The following is a 17,752-nucleotide window of genomic DNA, read 5'->3' as shown; positions in this document are numbered from 1 at the left end:
CTCATGCTAGAGGCATGGCTCAAGTAATGAAATACCTGCCTAGAGAGCACAAAGCCCTGAGTTTAAATCTCACTACTGCCCCCCCCCAAAGAGTTTAGTGCCTTACCACAACCAAAGGGCAATTTTTACTTAAGTTCTACCTTTATTAAATTTACATTATTGTTATTATTAAGGTGATGTACATACGAATTACAATGATATGAGTCAGGTAATGAGTATATTTCCTTTCATACAATGTCTTGTGTTCTCTCACTCTCTCCCAGTCCCTCTCTCCCATCTCTAACCACGAGTTGTATATTTAACTTTCAACAATGTCCAATGAGCTCCACTGCTGTACATTTTTTACCCTTATCCCTCAAGTTCTGTATCCTTCCTCCTCCCTTCCCAAAGATATACATGTGAATACACCAGACAAAAAAGAAGACAAAGAGGCTGGGAATGTGGCTTAGTGGTAGAGTGATTGCCTTGCATGCATGAAGCTCTGGGTTTGATTCCTCAGCACCACATAAACAGAAGAAGCCCGAAGTGGCACTGTGGCTCAAGAGGTAGAGTGCTAGCCTTGAGCTAAAAGAAGCTCTGGGACGGTGTCAGGCCCAGAGTCCAAGCCCCAGGACTGGCAAACCAAAAAAAAAAAAGACAAAGTCATAAAAATTTTTGTTAAAAAGAGCAATCTCTTGTTTCCATATCTTGGAGTTCATTTTGATATATATTATTTTATATAAATAATGATATATGTATATGTATTATTTATATATAAAGTCTCATAGGCATTACTTCTCTATGTTTCCTTCCTAATAAGGAAATCTCATTGTGTATATCTAGAATGCTGTATAACTTATCATATCACAATCTATTCTAGATCTAATTTCTGCATATCAGAGAGAACATGTGTTGTTTGTCTTTCTGAGCTTGACTTACCTCATTTAACATGACTTGTTCTAATTCCATCCATTTCCCTACAAATGACATAATTTTATTCTTTCCAATTTCTTTCTTTTCTTTTTTTCTTTTTTTTTGGCCAGTCCTGGCCTTTGAACTCAGGGCCTGAGCACTGTCCCTGGCTTCTTTTGGCTCAAGACTAGCACTTTGCCACTTGAGCCACAGTGCCACTTTCTGGCCGTTTTCTATATATGTGGTGCTGGGGAATCGAGCCCAGAGCCTCATGTATACAAGGCAAGCAATTTTGCCACTAGGTCATATCCCCAGCCCCACTCTTTCCAATTTCTTCAATCCATTCATCTATTGTGGGAACATCTGGGCTGTTTCCATATCATGGCTATTGTGAATGGTGCAGCAGTGAATATGGATGTGTAGATGTCTTCATCCTATCTTGGCTCATGATGTTCACCGCAGATGCCCAGGACTGGTCAGGCTGGGTCAAGTAGAGGAATTCTATGTTTAGTTTCTTGAGGCACCTCCGGACTACTGTCCAGAGTGGTTATACTAATTTACATTTCTACCATTAAGTTCTATCTTTTAGAGCTTAGTGGAAGTCAAGAAGCTATATGTGGCAAGAAGCATGTGATCTTTGTTTCACACAGTCACTTAACAGACTCAGGCTGATAGAGATGCCACCATATTATTAACTCTCATGACAGTTAAAGAGGCATCTGCAGAGGTCTCCTATCATTTGTACAGTGTTTCAGACTAGGAGTGCACATGCATTTCCATTCAATACCTATTGGGTAAAACTCATGAGCTCAATCAACTGTAAAGTGGAAGTGGAAGCGGGTGGGATGTTAGTGAGCCCTAGTGTCTCTGCCACGATATCCCAGTGAAAAGTCAATCAGGCATCCATGTCAAGTGTAGGTTGAGACAATGATTTAAAAACCATAGCATCTAGGAGGCATTTAAAGCCATCTTTTCTTATTACCTGAGTCACAGTAGCCTAAGAAGAGCAATACTACCAAATTTTTTCCTGATTAGGAGAAGTAAGAAATCCAGATTGGTAAAGTCCCTTCAAACTTCTCTGTAGTGAAACCTCACAAAACTAGTGAAAGTAATGTGTTAACATCTCTAAGAGGAAGGACATGATACCTGAGAAACCTACCCAGAAAGAGCCGGAGGCTCCGAGCACAGGGCCTGGGGTCTCTTATGTGGAAAGCAATAAGTGGAACTGTCCCTCTTAATACATGAAATCAAAATCAGAGAACTCAAAACCAGAGTCAAAAATCAGAGAAAAAGCTGGCAGCTCTATGCCACAGATACCACTAGATGTCACTAGTAGGCCAATGTTAGAAACCCTGGAGAAAAGAAAGAACAAATGAGGCCTAAGTGGAGAAGTAAAAAGTTCCCCAAGATAGCCACAGGTAGTAGTTAGTGGACCCAATGCCTGCACTGGCTACAACCATCCTATTGCAGAAATAAGAGGGAAGGAAGGCGGGGGAGGGAAGGAGGAAGGGAAGGAGAGAAGGTGGGAGAGATGATGAAATAGAAGTAGGATTCCTAAACTGTAATGACTTTAAAGTAGACTTCATGAGTTCTTGCTACTACCTAATGTGCAGGACTGAGCAGGTATAGTTTTAGGCAGTTCTCGTGTGTGTGTGTGTGTGTGTGTGTGTGTGTGTGTGTGTGTGTGTGTCCTGAAGTGTAGTGAAACATTTATTCAAAATAAGATGTAAGGCCTATGGATTTAAAATATATCCTGTGTCATATTATTATTAATGTATATTAATTATACAAAAATGTTTCACCATGGTATTTCATGCTTACTCATATTATACTTTAATCAGATTAATCCCCTCCATTTCTCTTTTCCCTGCCCCTAGCCCCTATTTTGCAAATTTTCAATAGCTCTCTCTATACCATCTTCATACATAGACAAAATGTATTTTAGTATTGTTCACCTGCCATCATTCCCTTTTAAAATACAGAAAAATTCATAAATTTGCATGTCATCCTCACGGAGGGGCCGTGCTAATCCTGTATAGTTCAATTTTAGTATATGTGCTACCAAAGCCAGCACAAATGTAACCTTTAGGCCAAGGTAAAACAGAACTTTCCATAGAAATAACAATGCCTATTTAGCCCTTTGGTAGACACTAGCTAAGTCCTGCTAATATCCTCCATGTACCAACAAAATACTTCCAGATATCCAGCAGGAAAAAGAAATTATGATAACTAAAAATATTTTATTATCACTTTAGTAAATGACGGTAGCAACTAGATCGTTAACTTGTTTTCTGTCCAATAAAGCAAATAGTCAATGGAAAATTATGCCATGAAATATCACTGATCTGCCTAAACATACCCTGAATACTATAGAACCAGAACAAACTAAAATCCATTACTCTGCATTTCTCAGCTTTTTGCATGTTAAGGCTCATTATTAAAATAGTATTTATGTGGCCAGGCCCTGGTGGCTCACACGTAATCCTAGCTACCCTGGAGGCCAAGATCTGAGCATCCATGTTCAAAACCAGCCTTGGCAGGGAAGTCTGTGAGACTCTTATCTCCAATTAACCACCAAAAAATTGCAAGTGATGCTTGTGCTCAAAGTGGTAGAATTTCAGTATGGAGCACAAAAGCTCAGCACCCAGACCCTGAGTTCAAGACCTATGACTGACAAATAAATAAAGTACTATTTATAAGCCAGAGGTGACAGTATACGTCTAATCCCAAATCCTTGGGAGATTGAGGAAAGCATATGGGGCCAAATAGACAAGACTCCTGAGTTCCCAGTATCCCAGGTCCATTGGGAAAGCTAGGGTTTGAAATCACTGTATCCTCATATTAAACACAGATAGAGGTGTTCCACCTAGGTTCACAGTGAACTCACTTGGGAATTAAAACAATGAATTCTGGCTCCCAAGATCTTTTCCACTGGTCTGAAGTACAGACATAACTTTTTAAAAATTTTTATTGTCAAACTGATGTACAGAGAGGCTAAAGTTTCATACGTTAGGCATTGGATACATTTCTTGTACTGTTTGTTACCTCGTCCCTCATTCCTCCCTTCCCCCCCACCCCATTGCCCTACCTTCCCATGAGTTGTTCAGTTCATTTACACCATTTTTACAAGTATTGCTTTTGTAGTCATTTGTCATTTTTTTTTTTTTTTTGGCCAGTCCTGGGGCTTGGACTCAGGGCCTGAGCACTGTCCCTGGCTTCTTTTTGCTCAAGGCTAGCAATCTGCCACTTGAGCCACAGCGCCACTTCTGGCCATTTTCGGTATATGTGGTGCTGGGGAATTGAACCCAGGGCCTCACGTATATGAGGCAGGCACTCTTGCCACTAGGCCATGTCCCCAGCCCCTCGTTTGTCTTTTTTACCCTGTGTCTCTCAATTTTGATATTCCCTTTCAGTTTCCTAGTTCTAATACCAGTATACACGGTTTCCAATGTACTCAGATAAGATACTGAGATAGTACAAGCACAGGAAGGGGATACAAAAAGATCATCAATAATATAAGGTACGGTTACACATAGCACGTTGAATGTAGTTACAACAGTGATAGAACAATCGTTTCCATATCCTGGCATCCTTACATGTAATAGGACAGAAATTCTAATTCTGTTCTCTACTAGCATTCTTTCTGCACATGACAGTCTGATTTATATCCTTCCTTTTACCTTACCCAGTAAGGTACAAAACTAACATTACTCCACACCATATAGCTTTGCAATCTACAGGAAAGAATTCAAGCAATTGAAACTACTGACATCCAAATCTTACCAAATACACTAAGGAGAGAACACTTCTTGAGTTATCATGACAATCATCTTTTTCCTGTGTCTTTATAGACATGTAGTATTAAAATCAGGCAAAAGAGTCATTCTTACCAACATTCTCATCTTTCAGAATGAGTAAGAAGATACTTCTTCATTTGGAACTGAGCCACAATCAAGTGTTTTAAAGCTACCACAAGGCATTTCTCACATACCGCTGGAAGTGGCAGTAGTTGTCTTGGGTACTACAAATTTCAGCAGTCCAAATTGTGCATTCTTCCCTCCAAGAAGCCACACCCTCTTCTCTTGAGATCAGTTTCTTTTCTGCTATCAGAGTAGTTTTCTTTTTCAGGAAATATACATAATTGGTATGTCTGCACCTGGCACAGTGCAAAGTGAAATCACAAGGCCTTCTCTAAATGTGGTTAAGAATTAAAGATCTTACAACTGCACTACAAGTAGAAACCAGGAAACAGGTTAGACACTAAAGCCTGATTAGGTTTCCTGCTTAACCAGAATCTTAGAGAGGGGACAAGACAAGCTGGCAAGAGTGTATGGAGGAAAGACAGACTTTTCTTCATGATATTCATCCAAACACTGTCACTGACTCAGAACCAAGAGGCATGCCACCACCATAATCTTGTTTGATTGATTAGTTCTTCCCCTAAATTTCTGACTGTACCAATAGTTACACTGGGTCTTTAAAGGCTCCTTATTTTAATAGAGCACTTAGACATGATGAAATTTCTGTATTAATCCTATATGGTTCTTTTAATGAACTTTTTTTTTAAGCTGGAAGGAGTTTTAATGTCACTAAAGGAACAGGATATTTTAAAGGGAGAACATACCTGTCCAACAGCTTTATATTCTAGAGAGAAGCTTTAGCTTTTTGGTCTGAAGTATATTATGTTCCCTTTTAAGACCCACAGTAGTGTTTTTGCAAAGAGAACTAATATATTAAGCTGTATGGCGATGTATTTTTAATCACCCATATACAGTCTATTATAAGAATTTTACCGGAATTTAGAGGCATCCCAATCTTCATAGTTATAAAAAAAAGAAGTGTACGCATATAAAAACTCCAGGTTACATGACTAAGCAACGACATTACCGGGAGTGAATATTCTTCCTGTATTCTGCAAGCTGCTTCAAGTACCTATTTGATGGCCATCTGTGCTTTTCAACAAAACTGTGTTCTTCCACTAAATATTAAGAGAAAAGAGGGTTAATTGAACATATTTTATTTTGGATCAGTTAAGGTATTAACTATTAAATTTCCTACACAGTAGATGAGATTCATTCTGTTATATACCCTTTCCTCTTCCCTGAAGCTTTCCAGAATCATTTAATACTACTTTAGGCAACACCAGGCTTTTTGTTGTGTTTGTTAAATGATTTCCAATTATAAGTGGCTTCTCCATACATTCACCAAGTAGTATTTATTATTTCCCTTTTCTTTTTCAGTAAAACCTTTGTCTGTCCTGGAGGGTATTCACTTATTTTCACTTAGTCTCTTTGAAGTGAACCTTCTAAACTCTGTACTCTTGTCCTACCTTCAACTCGGGCCTCGTTATCAAATAATCTATCCATTCTCTTGTGATTGCTACTGCTCCAGAGGACTGACTTCTCCTAAAGTTCATTCTTTGGTTTCTAGGCTTTCATGTTGGATCCCACCATTCTGAAACTCCAGATCTTTCACTTTGCTAGTTTCCCTAGTCTTGGTGAAACATACCCTACCCTAGCCTGCCAGTGGAATCATGTTTACTGAGTAAAACTTTATATAGAACTCTCAGCTATAAAACAGATAAAAGCAAACTACACTGAAAGGAAAATTCAAGAGAGATAATTTTTGCCCTCCTCTTTACCTTTCTCTTTCCTTCCTACCCACCCCTTTCTGTCCCCAACTGAAGACAACCTTCAGGCATTTCTGTGAAGAGCTTCTGTCCAGAGTTTGAAAGTACTTGACCAAGTATTCCTTAATTACCTTGTCATTTTCTGTTGTTGTTGGTCGTGGGGCTTGAACTCTGGGCCTTAGTGTTGTCCTTGAGCTTAAGAGCTCTTCAGCTCAAGGATAGTGCTCTACCACTTGAGGAGCCACAGAGCCACTTCCCGTTTTCTGGTGGCTAAGTGGAGATAGGAGTGTCAAAGACTTTCCTGCCTGGGCTGGCTTTGAACTGTAATCCTCAGATCTCAGCCTCTTGTGTAGCTAGGATTATAGGAATGAGCCACCAGCACCTGGTAATTTCCTTGTCTTTCCAGTTCAAGTTTCCCCCTTGCATCTATGCTGGATAATAGCATAAGCACACTGTAATTAATTGCAGATGAATCTGACTGTCTACTCTGAAAGCTATTCCATTTTCATTTCTTTCCTTTTATGTAGTATTAGGAATCTCACCCTTTGACTAGTTTCTGTCTTATAGTTTATCTTCAAAATAAAACAAAACCTAAGATCTCATTTACCACAAGTAAATGCTAAAAGGCAGTTTGACTACTTTATCTCTCAGACAAAATATGTACCGCACTTAAAAATGAATGCCATTCGAACTATAAAATAATCATCAGAAAATCTGTTGTGTAACATAAATCAAACTGCTTATGTAACGCAAGTAACAATAAATAAATGTGTCAGGCAGTTGTTGAATCACTTAAAGGGACTATATTAAATTTTCTTAACTTACCAAAACTACAGTTTTTACAATTATATCTCAAGAACAAAGACTACACATATTTGCTTTTTGCTATTAGAAATGGAATCCAGGCTTCTGCTCTACCACTTGAGCTGGGCACCGCCCCGCCCAAGCCCCAAGAAGCTTCTTCTCAAAGTGAAATTGGTGATCTACCTGAAAGGTCCTGAAATGCAGGCTTTTGACTGAAGATGAGGTAGTTAGTGGCAATGAAATGAAGTAGCCAGGTGGAGAGGCAATCAGAGTGGTGAAACTGCAAGACAATGAGAAGGAAAAAACATTGCACATAAGAATCACCATTATGAAATTGCAGCCAGACAACGGCCTGAGAGAAATCAAGGAGAAGCTTCCTTCCACGTTTGTCTCCGTAATGGGGCCTTCACGGGACTGTCACTGCAGAGAGAGGAGTGTTACTTATAAGTAATAATAAACACTTCATTCAACGAAGAAGCAGAAACGACACTAAGATGCTGCTGCTGAAGTGATTAAAAAAAACTGTTGCTCTTAAATACTGAATTGAAGCTTTTAATTCTCCGTCATAGAATTCCCTAGCTGCACTTGTACTTCCAGCACAGAAAAATATTATAGAGAGCACCAGCCAGGCGAGTCCATCTGAGGAGCAAACCCAGAACTATTTTGAGGAGGAAACACCATTGGCCAAAGGGTGTGAGTTTTCGTGTGCAAATATTTCTATGAGCAGGTAAGGTTTGAACAGCTGCTTTGAGTAGACCTGCGGTTACACTGAGCATGACTTCCTGCACAATTCTCCCCATGGTGAGTTCAAAAAGCTGCATGCTGAAGGAAACTGAGAGCAGTATGGCCACTGACATCAAAACCTTGGCGTCAAAACACTGACACTCACTAGTCCAGCCAATCACTAACTCAAAGAACGTGCTGAGTAAGTACAGTTTATTGCTGTTATCATCATCCTTGTGATACAATATGTGTAGCAGGTGGCTTCCCATATTATCCACACCTAAGTGTACAGCACAGTGCACTAAGTATACTCACGTACTTATGCCACTAGTAGCCCTATGGAGTTCCAGAACTATTTTATCACTCCAAACTGAAACTCCACACCCGTTACATAATAACTACTCTTAGCCTCCCATCCTTGGGCCCTGGTTATCTCTACTTTACTTTCTGTCATTATAAACCTGACTAATCTCAGTGTCTCATATGAGTGAAATGTTTAGCACCGTCTCTTAGCCTCATGTTTTCCAAGGCTCATTCACAGTGTAGCATATATCAATGCCATCCATTTATAAAGACCAACGGTATTATATTACATGTACATGGCACACTGTTCATCCTCATATAGACATTAGGATGTATCCAGCTTTGGTTGTGGATGGTGCTTTTCAGAATACTCACAAATGTTATAAAAGTGGTGGGTAAGTAGTAATATTATACAAGCATAGTAAATAGCATTAAATTAACATTATTATTTCATATCTTAAGGGAAAAACAAAAACAAGAACTTTCAATAAGCTATATAGGATGAAAATATTTTAATATAGGTTCAAAGCATACTGTATAAATAAACACATATCTCTTTTTATCACTACACAGAATTTCTGAGCTGGAAGGAACTTTACAGTTTTATGTCCTATCACATTTTAACTTTTTCCCCCTCTTTAAGCACATAAATATGAGTTAAAGGTAATGGAGTATGACATGTAGTTATTTTAACAAAAGCTATGAAGCCATCAGATGACTGACCCAGAGTAGATAACCTACCACCAGAAGGTCAGGACATCAGGACATGGCCTAAGGGTTATGACTTGGAAAGAGAATAGAAATCAGAGATCAAAGCTGGCTGTAAAATATGCTTCAAATGCACAATCTTATACTTTCTGATGAGTGTGTGTGTGTGTGTGTGTGTGTGTGTAGGTCTTGGGGCTTGAACTCAAGGCTAGAGCATGTCCCTTAGCTTGGTTGTGCAAGGCTGCTATTCTATTACTCGATCCATACTTCTACTTCCAGTTTTTTGCTGGTTAAATGGAGATTAAAGTCTCATGGACTTTTCTACCTGTGCTGGCTTTGAACTATGATCCTCAGATAGCGGCTTCCTTTTTAAAAGGTAGGATTATAGGTACATATCATTGGTGCCCTAGCTGGAATCTTACTTGTGACTAAGATTTAAGATACCACCATTGTAAGCTCTTGACATGAGATAGAAAGCATCTCTTTGTTAAAACTAGGTTTTCGGGAAAGTATATACTGTCATAGTAAGTTTAAACTGAAGTAAAAAAAAAAGGGAAAGGTATTAAAAAGTCCATAAACTAAATGTGATACAACCTCAGAGCTATATAAATAATATGGCAGTATTACCTATGAGCCACAGAAAAGAGCCAGAATTGTATGGACCCAGGTAGCCAAATATTAGATACAAATTCTAAGAACACATGCAAAATTTTAATATGAGAGTACATACAACTTTCCAGTATTCAACAAATTTTACATAGCTACTGCTTACATGGAAGAAGAGAAGGAATCGTCATTTTGGTCAGACATTGATTTGTTTGAGAAAAACAAACAAACAAACAAACAAGGATCTCTGGTATATTAACAGATGGAACATAGCCAAGCACTGGTGGCTCATGACTGTACTCCTAGCTACTTGGGAGGCTGAGATCTAAGGGTCATAGTTGAAGCTAGTCAAGGAAGGAAAGTCCATGAGACGCTTATCTAAATTTAACCATCAGAAAAATAAATAAATAAAAAAAGACCTGGAAGAGAAGATGTGGCAGCTCAAAGTGCGAGAGTTCTAGCCTTGAGAAAAAGAGCTCAGGGACAGCACCCAGGCCCTGAGTTCAAGCCCACAACAACATCAAAAAAAAAAAAAAAGAAAAGAAAGAAAGAAGTTCTTTGACAGAAATATGAACCAAAGTTAGAATCATGGTAGACAACTGAGAGAAGGTAGGAGAGAATGGAAAGAAAAGTGAAAAATACCCAAACTGCCCATCTCTCAAAGACATGGATGCTCAGTCAGTCTCAAACTGTGTTTCGCTAAATTCCTCACATAGCTGGTAAAACATTGAAAGAAAGGGAAACTGCAAGGATTAGCAAAGTAAACTAGTTTCTCCTATATAAAAGTTTCACTTCCTGACATACACAGGAAATGAATGAAGAGATAAACTAATTTCATCTAATCACGCCTATCATTCTACAGGGGCTCATCTTGTCATTTTCTTTTAGAAGCTCTGAGAACTCATATTTTTTGGGGGGGGAAGGGGGACTCAATGGAAATTCAATTTCCTATCATGCCTGTGTGACTCAGCAGAGCACTACACCCAAATGATTCTGGCTAAGGACCACTGCCGAAAGAAAAATTCCACATTCATTAATTCTGCTGCAACACTACGTAGTCACAGACAACACTGTGTCTCGTAAAAATATTTTTAAGATATCTTATAAAAGTATTTAAAGGGCCGGTCACTGTGGGGGCTCAGGACTAGCTGCCACCTTAGCCTAGAGACAGAGGAGTTCACCGCCACCCCTAGTCTGGTACCATGCATTTCACAGTGGCCTTCTGGAGACAATGCCTGAGTCCACAGAAGCGACTTGAGCACAGAGAACTTCAGGTGTGTACCACCATGACCAGCATGAATTCTTCACTGGAAGGACAAGCTGGCCACACAAAATGGACTCCCCAACCACTTCAGCCCATCACTGGAGGACAAGCAAGCACTCCAGTGCTGAAGCACATGTCCAAGGGCTCTGCAGCGAGAGAGGACTGGCCCCAGAACCTGGATTCTGCACATATTGGAGCATCATTTGGATGTGGATGGTTAGCTGACTGCTTGGCTAGCAGATTTGTTTTAGTCATCTGCAGTTATCATTCTTCCTTCCGTACTCGTGTGGATTTCACATACCACCTGGATGGAAGCAACTCATAATTCTCAAACACTGTCATTCCTCCCATGACTGTGTTTCTGAATCCTCTGAGCTCACCACCAAAGTGTGTGCAACATGTGCTCGTTGTGCATGGTCTAGGTGTGCAGCATGTCTAGTGCTCATGGCCAGCAGCCAGCAGCTCATGAGTACGTTCTAATCAAGACCTGATCAGAATACAAGTGACAGTAAATATGTGCAGAACAAGAGGATAGGGGCAGATAGCTATGTTTCTTGGTGCCACTTCCTGAAGAGCAGTTGGAAGCCTAGTGGAAACTCTGGTGACCACAGCTGTATGATGGAAGCCAGGAAAGTGGACTTGTAAAACTGTGCATGTATCTGGCAAGAGCAGGTCCCCCAAACAAACTAGACACTGTTGTACAGGGGAGGAGCTGTGGGAGCAGTTCTCATCATGATTCCACCCATTCTACCTGGATTACAAGATTCTAACCCCGCCCCCATTTTTTCATGTTTCTCTCTGACCAATGAGATACAAGAACTGGGGCCACACCCACATTCCACGTTACCTAGTTACACTGGTATTCCTTTTGGTGACTTACACCACTACCAGCCATTGGAGAGGGTAGAGGTGCTAAGTGGTGAGTGAGAGAACTGAGGTGATTTTTGGAAATAGAGTAGGAAACAGATAATCGTTTTTAGTGACTGTGAGAACAGAAGTGATTTCAAAGAGCCTGGGAATGGGGCCCCCTCATCTTTCCCATCCCAGTGCTGAGATGTCTGAAAAAACAAGAGAAAAGAAAATAGCTTCAGGAAAGAAACTCCTTCAAGAGTATCAGCAGAGAAATTGTCCTGACAGGCTTGCAGTTTCCAAGAGGAAGAAGAAAACAAAAAAGGGAGATATCCCCAAGACGAACACCACAGGGGACTGTCATTCAACTGATGGTGTAGCCAGAGATCACACTAACTCGGAGCCTTTGGACACAATGACAGCTGTCACAGTCCAGACTGTCCCGGGTCCCAATGACACCAAGGATCTAGAAAGGCGCTACCAACACCTGATGCTTGCCCTGGACTCCAGCAGAATACGCAACCAGCAGCTGTGGAGTGTGATTGAACAACTAAAGCAGGAAAGGAAAGAGCTCCAGGATCAACAGGGCAAAGAGAATGAGAAGATGGCCTGTATTGTGGAAGCACAGAAGATAGATCTGGAGCTCCACAAATTATCAATTCAGATGTTGGTTTCAGAAAATTCTGATTTCCAATCTGCCCTGGCCCACGTGCAGCAGCTGGCCAATGAAAGAGAAGCGGAGCATGCCGATCGTGCCAGCCGCCTGCAAGCTTCGCAGCAACGCGTGGAGGAGCTAGAGAGGACACTGTCTGCAGCCTTCACCATGCAGAATGAGGCAGAGACGAGCAACCTCGAGCTCACCAACACCCTGAATAACCTGAAGCTGCAGCTCCAGGACAAGATCAGAAGCTACGATAACCTGGAGGCAGAGAACACTAAGCTGCAGGAGAGGCTGGACGTGCTCCTGACGCAGAAGGCCGACACGGAGATCAAAAGTCCTGAGTTACAAGTACTGGAAGAGCGGGCAGAGTTGGAAAGACAACTAGACAGCATGAAAGCGTTGGTGGCAACATTAACGGTGGAGAGAGACACCTTTGCGGAGGACCTGAGGGTAGAGCGCTCCAGGTGGGATGAGAAGGCCCAGCAGCTGTTGGCGCAGAACAGCCAATTGACAGAGGAGAAAGAGCAAGGGGCGAGGCAGGTGTTGGAGCTGGAGAGCAACGTGATGGCGCTGAGAAAGCAGCTGGCAGAGCAGCAGGCCCAGGCCTTCCAGTTGCAGAAGGAGCTCAAGAACCTGGAAGAACAACATCACATCCAGATACAGGAAACCCAGAGCCTTCGTTTCCAGAACCTGGAGCAGCAGGAGAGGCTGAGGATATTGGAGAAGAAGGCCGAGGCATGGGAGCAGCAAGCTGAGGATCGACGCAAGAGCTTTGAGACCATGGAAAAGGAACGTGAGACCGTGCGATGCACACTGGTGCACAACCAAGAACTGAAACACCAGCTGGCCCAGCTGCGGGACGCCTTCCACAGGCTGAGTGAAGACAAGGAGGCGCTCGCCAGCATCCTGCACTCGGAGCAGCAGGACAAGAAACAGCTGCAGGAAAAGCTGGACCAGCTGGAGAAGAAGTCAACACAATGGAAAGAGATCGCTGACTCAAAGAGCCAAGCAGCTCAGAATTTGCAGGAGCTGCATGACCAGTACCTAGAGCAGCTGCGGGAGCTCAGAGCCGCCTGTGAGCGGCACGTGGCCTCCCATCAGCAGCTGACGTCCGAGAAGGAGGCCTTGCGGCAGCACCTGCTGAAGCAGACCCAGCTGCTGGAGCAGCTGCAGCAGGAGCAGGTGCAGACCAAGTCAGAGGACCAAATGGGACCTCAAAAGTTGCCGGACACATTGAAGTACCTAGAAGCACCAAGGCAGGAGAATGAGCAGCTTCAGGCCCAGCTGAGCGGCCTGGCTCTCCCGAGGGAAGGTCAAGGAATAAGCCTAAGAGAAGAAAAGGGTAAGAAGATGATACCCCCTGATGTGACAGTTCCAGAGTATGAAGCACTAGCAATTGCTCAATCAAAGGCAAACCTCAGGCAGCAGCTGCAGGAGCAGCAGGCCCACTGCAGGTGCCTGGCCAACCTGGAAGCCCAGTGCCAGACCAAGCTGGAGCATCAGGCCATCTTCCCCAAGAGCTGGAGCCATGGCGTGTCTGGAGACAGGAAGCAGAATGCACACATACCAAAGATCAAGCTGAAACTCCATTTCACCCACAACCTGCCTGACAAGGTGGACTACCAGAGTCAAGTGGACGGCCTCCACCATCAGTGTGACCAGCTGTCCAAACACATCAGTGCCATCCAAGAGTCTATAGTTTTCTACAAAGAACAGATGGACGTTCTTGATGAGATGTATCAGGAGAAAGACCAGTGTGTCACCCAGCTGTCCCAGGAGGTGAGTGAAAAGAAGAAGCAGCTGCAGGAGCTGCTACTGCACCTTGCAGGTGAAGGCACGGAGGGTCAGGACAAGATGCCGGCAGCCATCCACACCCTCGCTGCTGAGGGCCCCTCAGACCTGTTGCGCCCCACAAAGGTGGAAGTTATGGAGGAGCAGGAGCAAGGTTTTGAAGACATTCCACTTGAAGACAGTCTGGCACCTGCCCCAGGAGAGGCTGGGGTGTCTTGCCCCATGCTGAAGCCCACCACAGAGCAGATCATGCCTCTGTTGCCTGGTATCCAGCCCCACCAAGAGCCTGCAGGCCTGGGCAATGAGCCCTCCTTCCCATTCTTCTCGAGACTCATGCAAATGATGAGTTTGGGACAATGACTATCTAAAGACCTGGCAGCCACTCTGCTCTTACATTACTTTGGGAAATGGCAGCTGGTGGCACTCTCTGAGGCCTTGTTACAACGGGAGATGGGAAGGGGTAACTGCAGACCAGACAGGACAGACACTGCTAGGAGGTGGCCCAAACACAAGTTTGGAGAGCAACGGCATTGTTTTCGTTTATTGTACTAGTGACGTTATTTTATAACTCACTTCCATATTAGCCTATTCATTATATTATTTTCTGATAGAGTTTCATGTTTATTTAGGAAGTCGTTTTCCTACTTCTTCAGATTTGTTAAAGGAAACATTAATAGTTTCCTCAAATGAGTCATTTCATTATTAAACATTAGATGTATATGAATTCACCCATTTCTTAAAAACTGCAACACTGAATTTTCTCATTTATATTTTAAGATACCTCTATGATAGTACACTGAGAGTAGTACAGGTTATTAAACCTTACAGTTTGGAAAAAAGAAATAATTATTCCTAGAACAAACATAGGTGTCCGGTAGTGGAAAAACATACACTAAAGACGTACGGAAATGTAATGTAGAGTAATATGCACACTATAAAACATCTATGGTGAGATTATCAAGCACCAAGTTTGCACTTATGAATTTTTCAAGTGATGAATGTGGCATACTGTTCATTGGACCTGTTGAAATAATAAAATTCAAAACTAAAAGGCTAGTAAGTTGTTTTCACTGCATCCACACCTTGGCTTTCTTGAGTAGGTCGACGATGTCGAGGCTCATGGAGGCGAGCTCCCGGCTGGGCGTACTCTGCAGCTGCGTGATGATGAACAGCTCACAGATGTGCTGCAGCCTGGACACTTGGTACATCTCAGCACAGATCAGGAGACACATGGCCTGGAAGATGCCAGCTGATGCGAGAAGGGAAATAAGAGACACAAACGTGATGAACGACTGCTCTGATGACCACAGAAAGCACATCCCCAACAAGAAAGGTGTTAGCCAGTGTAGACTACAGTTCCCAGGAAAGGTCTCGAGGCAGTCCCCACTCCAAACTATGACTCCACTGTACAAGAATCTAGGAAGCTTCCAGCTTGGAAGGAAGTCTTCTTTTTTCTTTCAATTCACCAGAAGGTGATTCTGTAACTACCCTTAATCAATGCACAGGTATAAACTCACTACACTCTTAGCTAAACCCAATCCCTGCGATTTTGCTTTTCTTGGCTTTAGTCCCCAGGCTTGTTTTGTTTTCACGGTGGTAGACTATAACAGGAAACACACCTTTTCAATGATTTAAGCATACAATTCAGGGTTGTCAAGTACAGTCACACTGTTGAGAGTGTATCAACAAGACAGCTCCAGAACATCATCTTCCCAACCCGAAACTGTACCCATGAAACAACTCCACCCCAATGCCCCCTTCCTCTAGCTTCTGGCATCCGCCAAGTTGTTTTCCTTGTTTGGTTTTGTGCTGTCTGCACTGGGATTTGAACTCAGGACCTCTTGTGTATTACACTGGCACTCTACCATTCCTCCAGTCATTTTTATTTTATTTTCTGAATAAGGTCTCTCTGCACAGGCTGGCCTGGGCTGCAATCTACCTATTTATGCTTTTCCCATAGCTGGGATTACAAACAGGTACCACCATACTCAGCTTTGAATTGGTTGATAGTAGCCCTTGCTAACATTTGCCTTTCCTTGAACCACAATCCAATTTCTGCCTCCTAAGTAACTAGGATTAAAGGCAGGAGTCATTACATCTGGCTTTTTTCTTTAATAAGTATAATTGTTTATGTAATTTTCATGTAATTTTTCTTCTATTCCTTCTTTACATTCTTTTCTAGCTGTGGAGCTAAGAACATAGTAAATATTGAACACAAATAGAGCAACAGTCTATGAAGGAATATGGTAACATTGTAATTTTCTCAATGCATTTATTCTAATATTTGCCTTAAGTCTTCATTTTCACATATTCTCTGCATAGCTTTCACCAATTTCAAAAGTGTTTTTCCTAAAGCCATGTTGCCTTCCTGAATAATTTTTCCTGATTAGCAAGATGAAATTTAAATTTAGCAACTTCAATTATTTTAATGAGATGATGATTAAGAAGCCTAGTTTTACCAGGTGCTGAAAGCTGACTCCTATAATTGAAGCTACTCAGGAGGCTGAGATCTGAAGGTCATGGCTCAAAGTCTGTCCATGCAGAAAAGTCCATGTGACTCTTATCCCCAGTAAACTACTCGGAAAAAGCCAGACCAGGCTCAAGTGGTAGAGCACTAACCTTAAGTTCATGGATAGTACCCAGCACCCTGAGATCAAACCCCAGGACAAAGCAAAACAAACAAACCAAAAAACCCACACATTTATCTTTCACAAAAAAAAATACTGTTTTCATTTTTATTAAGCAAAACTGATAAGCTGGTTCTTAACACGGGCAGTAACAACTGGTTCTAAAACAAGATTAGTTAAAGGAAAGAAGGAATTTTCCTTTTGGAACTACTAAAAAAAATTTTATTACAGGGCTCACGACTTGTTTGAAACTCATTTCAGCAATTTTCAATGCATGAAAGCAGTGAACCTAAAGAGAGGTATGTGTTGATGGTTTCTGCTAGGGTGTCAGGCTGACACTTCAGTTGCACAACTCAGCTGCATAGGGCTTCTTCTAGCTGTGTTTTGGTGGGAGCCACCTGGTGGTCAAAGGGCAAAGAATAGTCAAAGCTGCTTCTACGCCTGCATGACAGGGCTCGATGCTTGCTGAAAGTATTTTTTTTTTCTTTCTTTCTTTCTTTCTTTCTTTCTTTCTTTCTTTCTTTCTTTCTTTCTTTCTTTCTTTCTTTCTGTCTTTCTTTCTTTCCTTTTTTTTTTTTCCAATCCTGGGCCTTGGCCTCAGGGCCTGAGCACTGTCCCTGGCTTCTTTTTGCTCAAGGCTACCACTCTGCCACTTGAGCCACAGCACCACTTCTGGCCATTTTCTATGTACGTGGTGCTGGGGAATTGAGCCCAGGGACCTCAGGTATAAGAGGCAAGCACTCTTGCCACTAGGCCATATTTCCAGTGCAGATTTTGTTATTTCTCCAAGGTGCCTCCATTATGGGAAAGTTTCAAAATTTGTTCTAAACTTTAGGTGCTAGAAATTGTTGGTTCCTAGTCAAGGATAGTTTTTGGTTAGTGCATTTGGAATTAAA

The 17,752-nt window shown here is 42.0% G+C and overlaps 1 protein-coding gene and 1 non-coding gene across 2 annotated transcripts; both read right to left on the bottom strand.

The window, feature by feature from the left end:
- Nucleotides 1-2,863: 2,863 nt before the first annotated feature.
- Nucleotides 2,864-2,965, bottom strand: LOC125344684. Its single transcript, XR_007209622.1, has one exon. It is a non-coding gene; the product is annotated as a U6 spliceosomal RNA (small nuclear RNA).
- Nucleotides 2,966-5,778: 2,813 nt separating this feature from the next.
- Nucleotides 5,779-15,567, bottom strand: LOC125344681 (rho-related BTB domain-containing protein 3-like; the record flags this gene model as incomplete). The annotated part of the gene is made up of 3 exons (XM_048337100.1): nt 15,312-15,567; nt 7,508-7,604; nt 5,779-5,869 (listed from the first exon to the last, which is right to left on the bottom strand). Coding segments are annotated over exons 1-3 (425 nt in total), but the record flags the coding sequence as incomplete, so codon positions are not given.
- Nucleotides 15,568-17,752: the final 2,185 nt, after the last annotated feature.

Source organism: Perognathus longimembris, unplaced genomic scaffold (assembly GCF_023159225.1).
Source record: "Perognathus longimembris pacificus isolate PPM17 unplaced genomic scaffold, ASM2315922v1 HiC_scaffold_3675, whole genome shotgun sequence".
NCBI classification, from domain to species: domain Eukaryota; kingdom Metazoa; phylum Chordata; class Mammalia; order Rodentia; family Heteromyidae; genus Perognathus; species Perognathus longimembris.
This window is presented reverse-complemented; position numbering and strand designations above follow the sequence as displayed.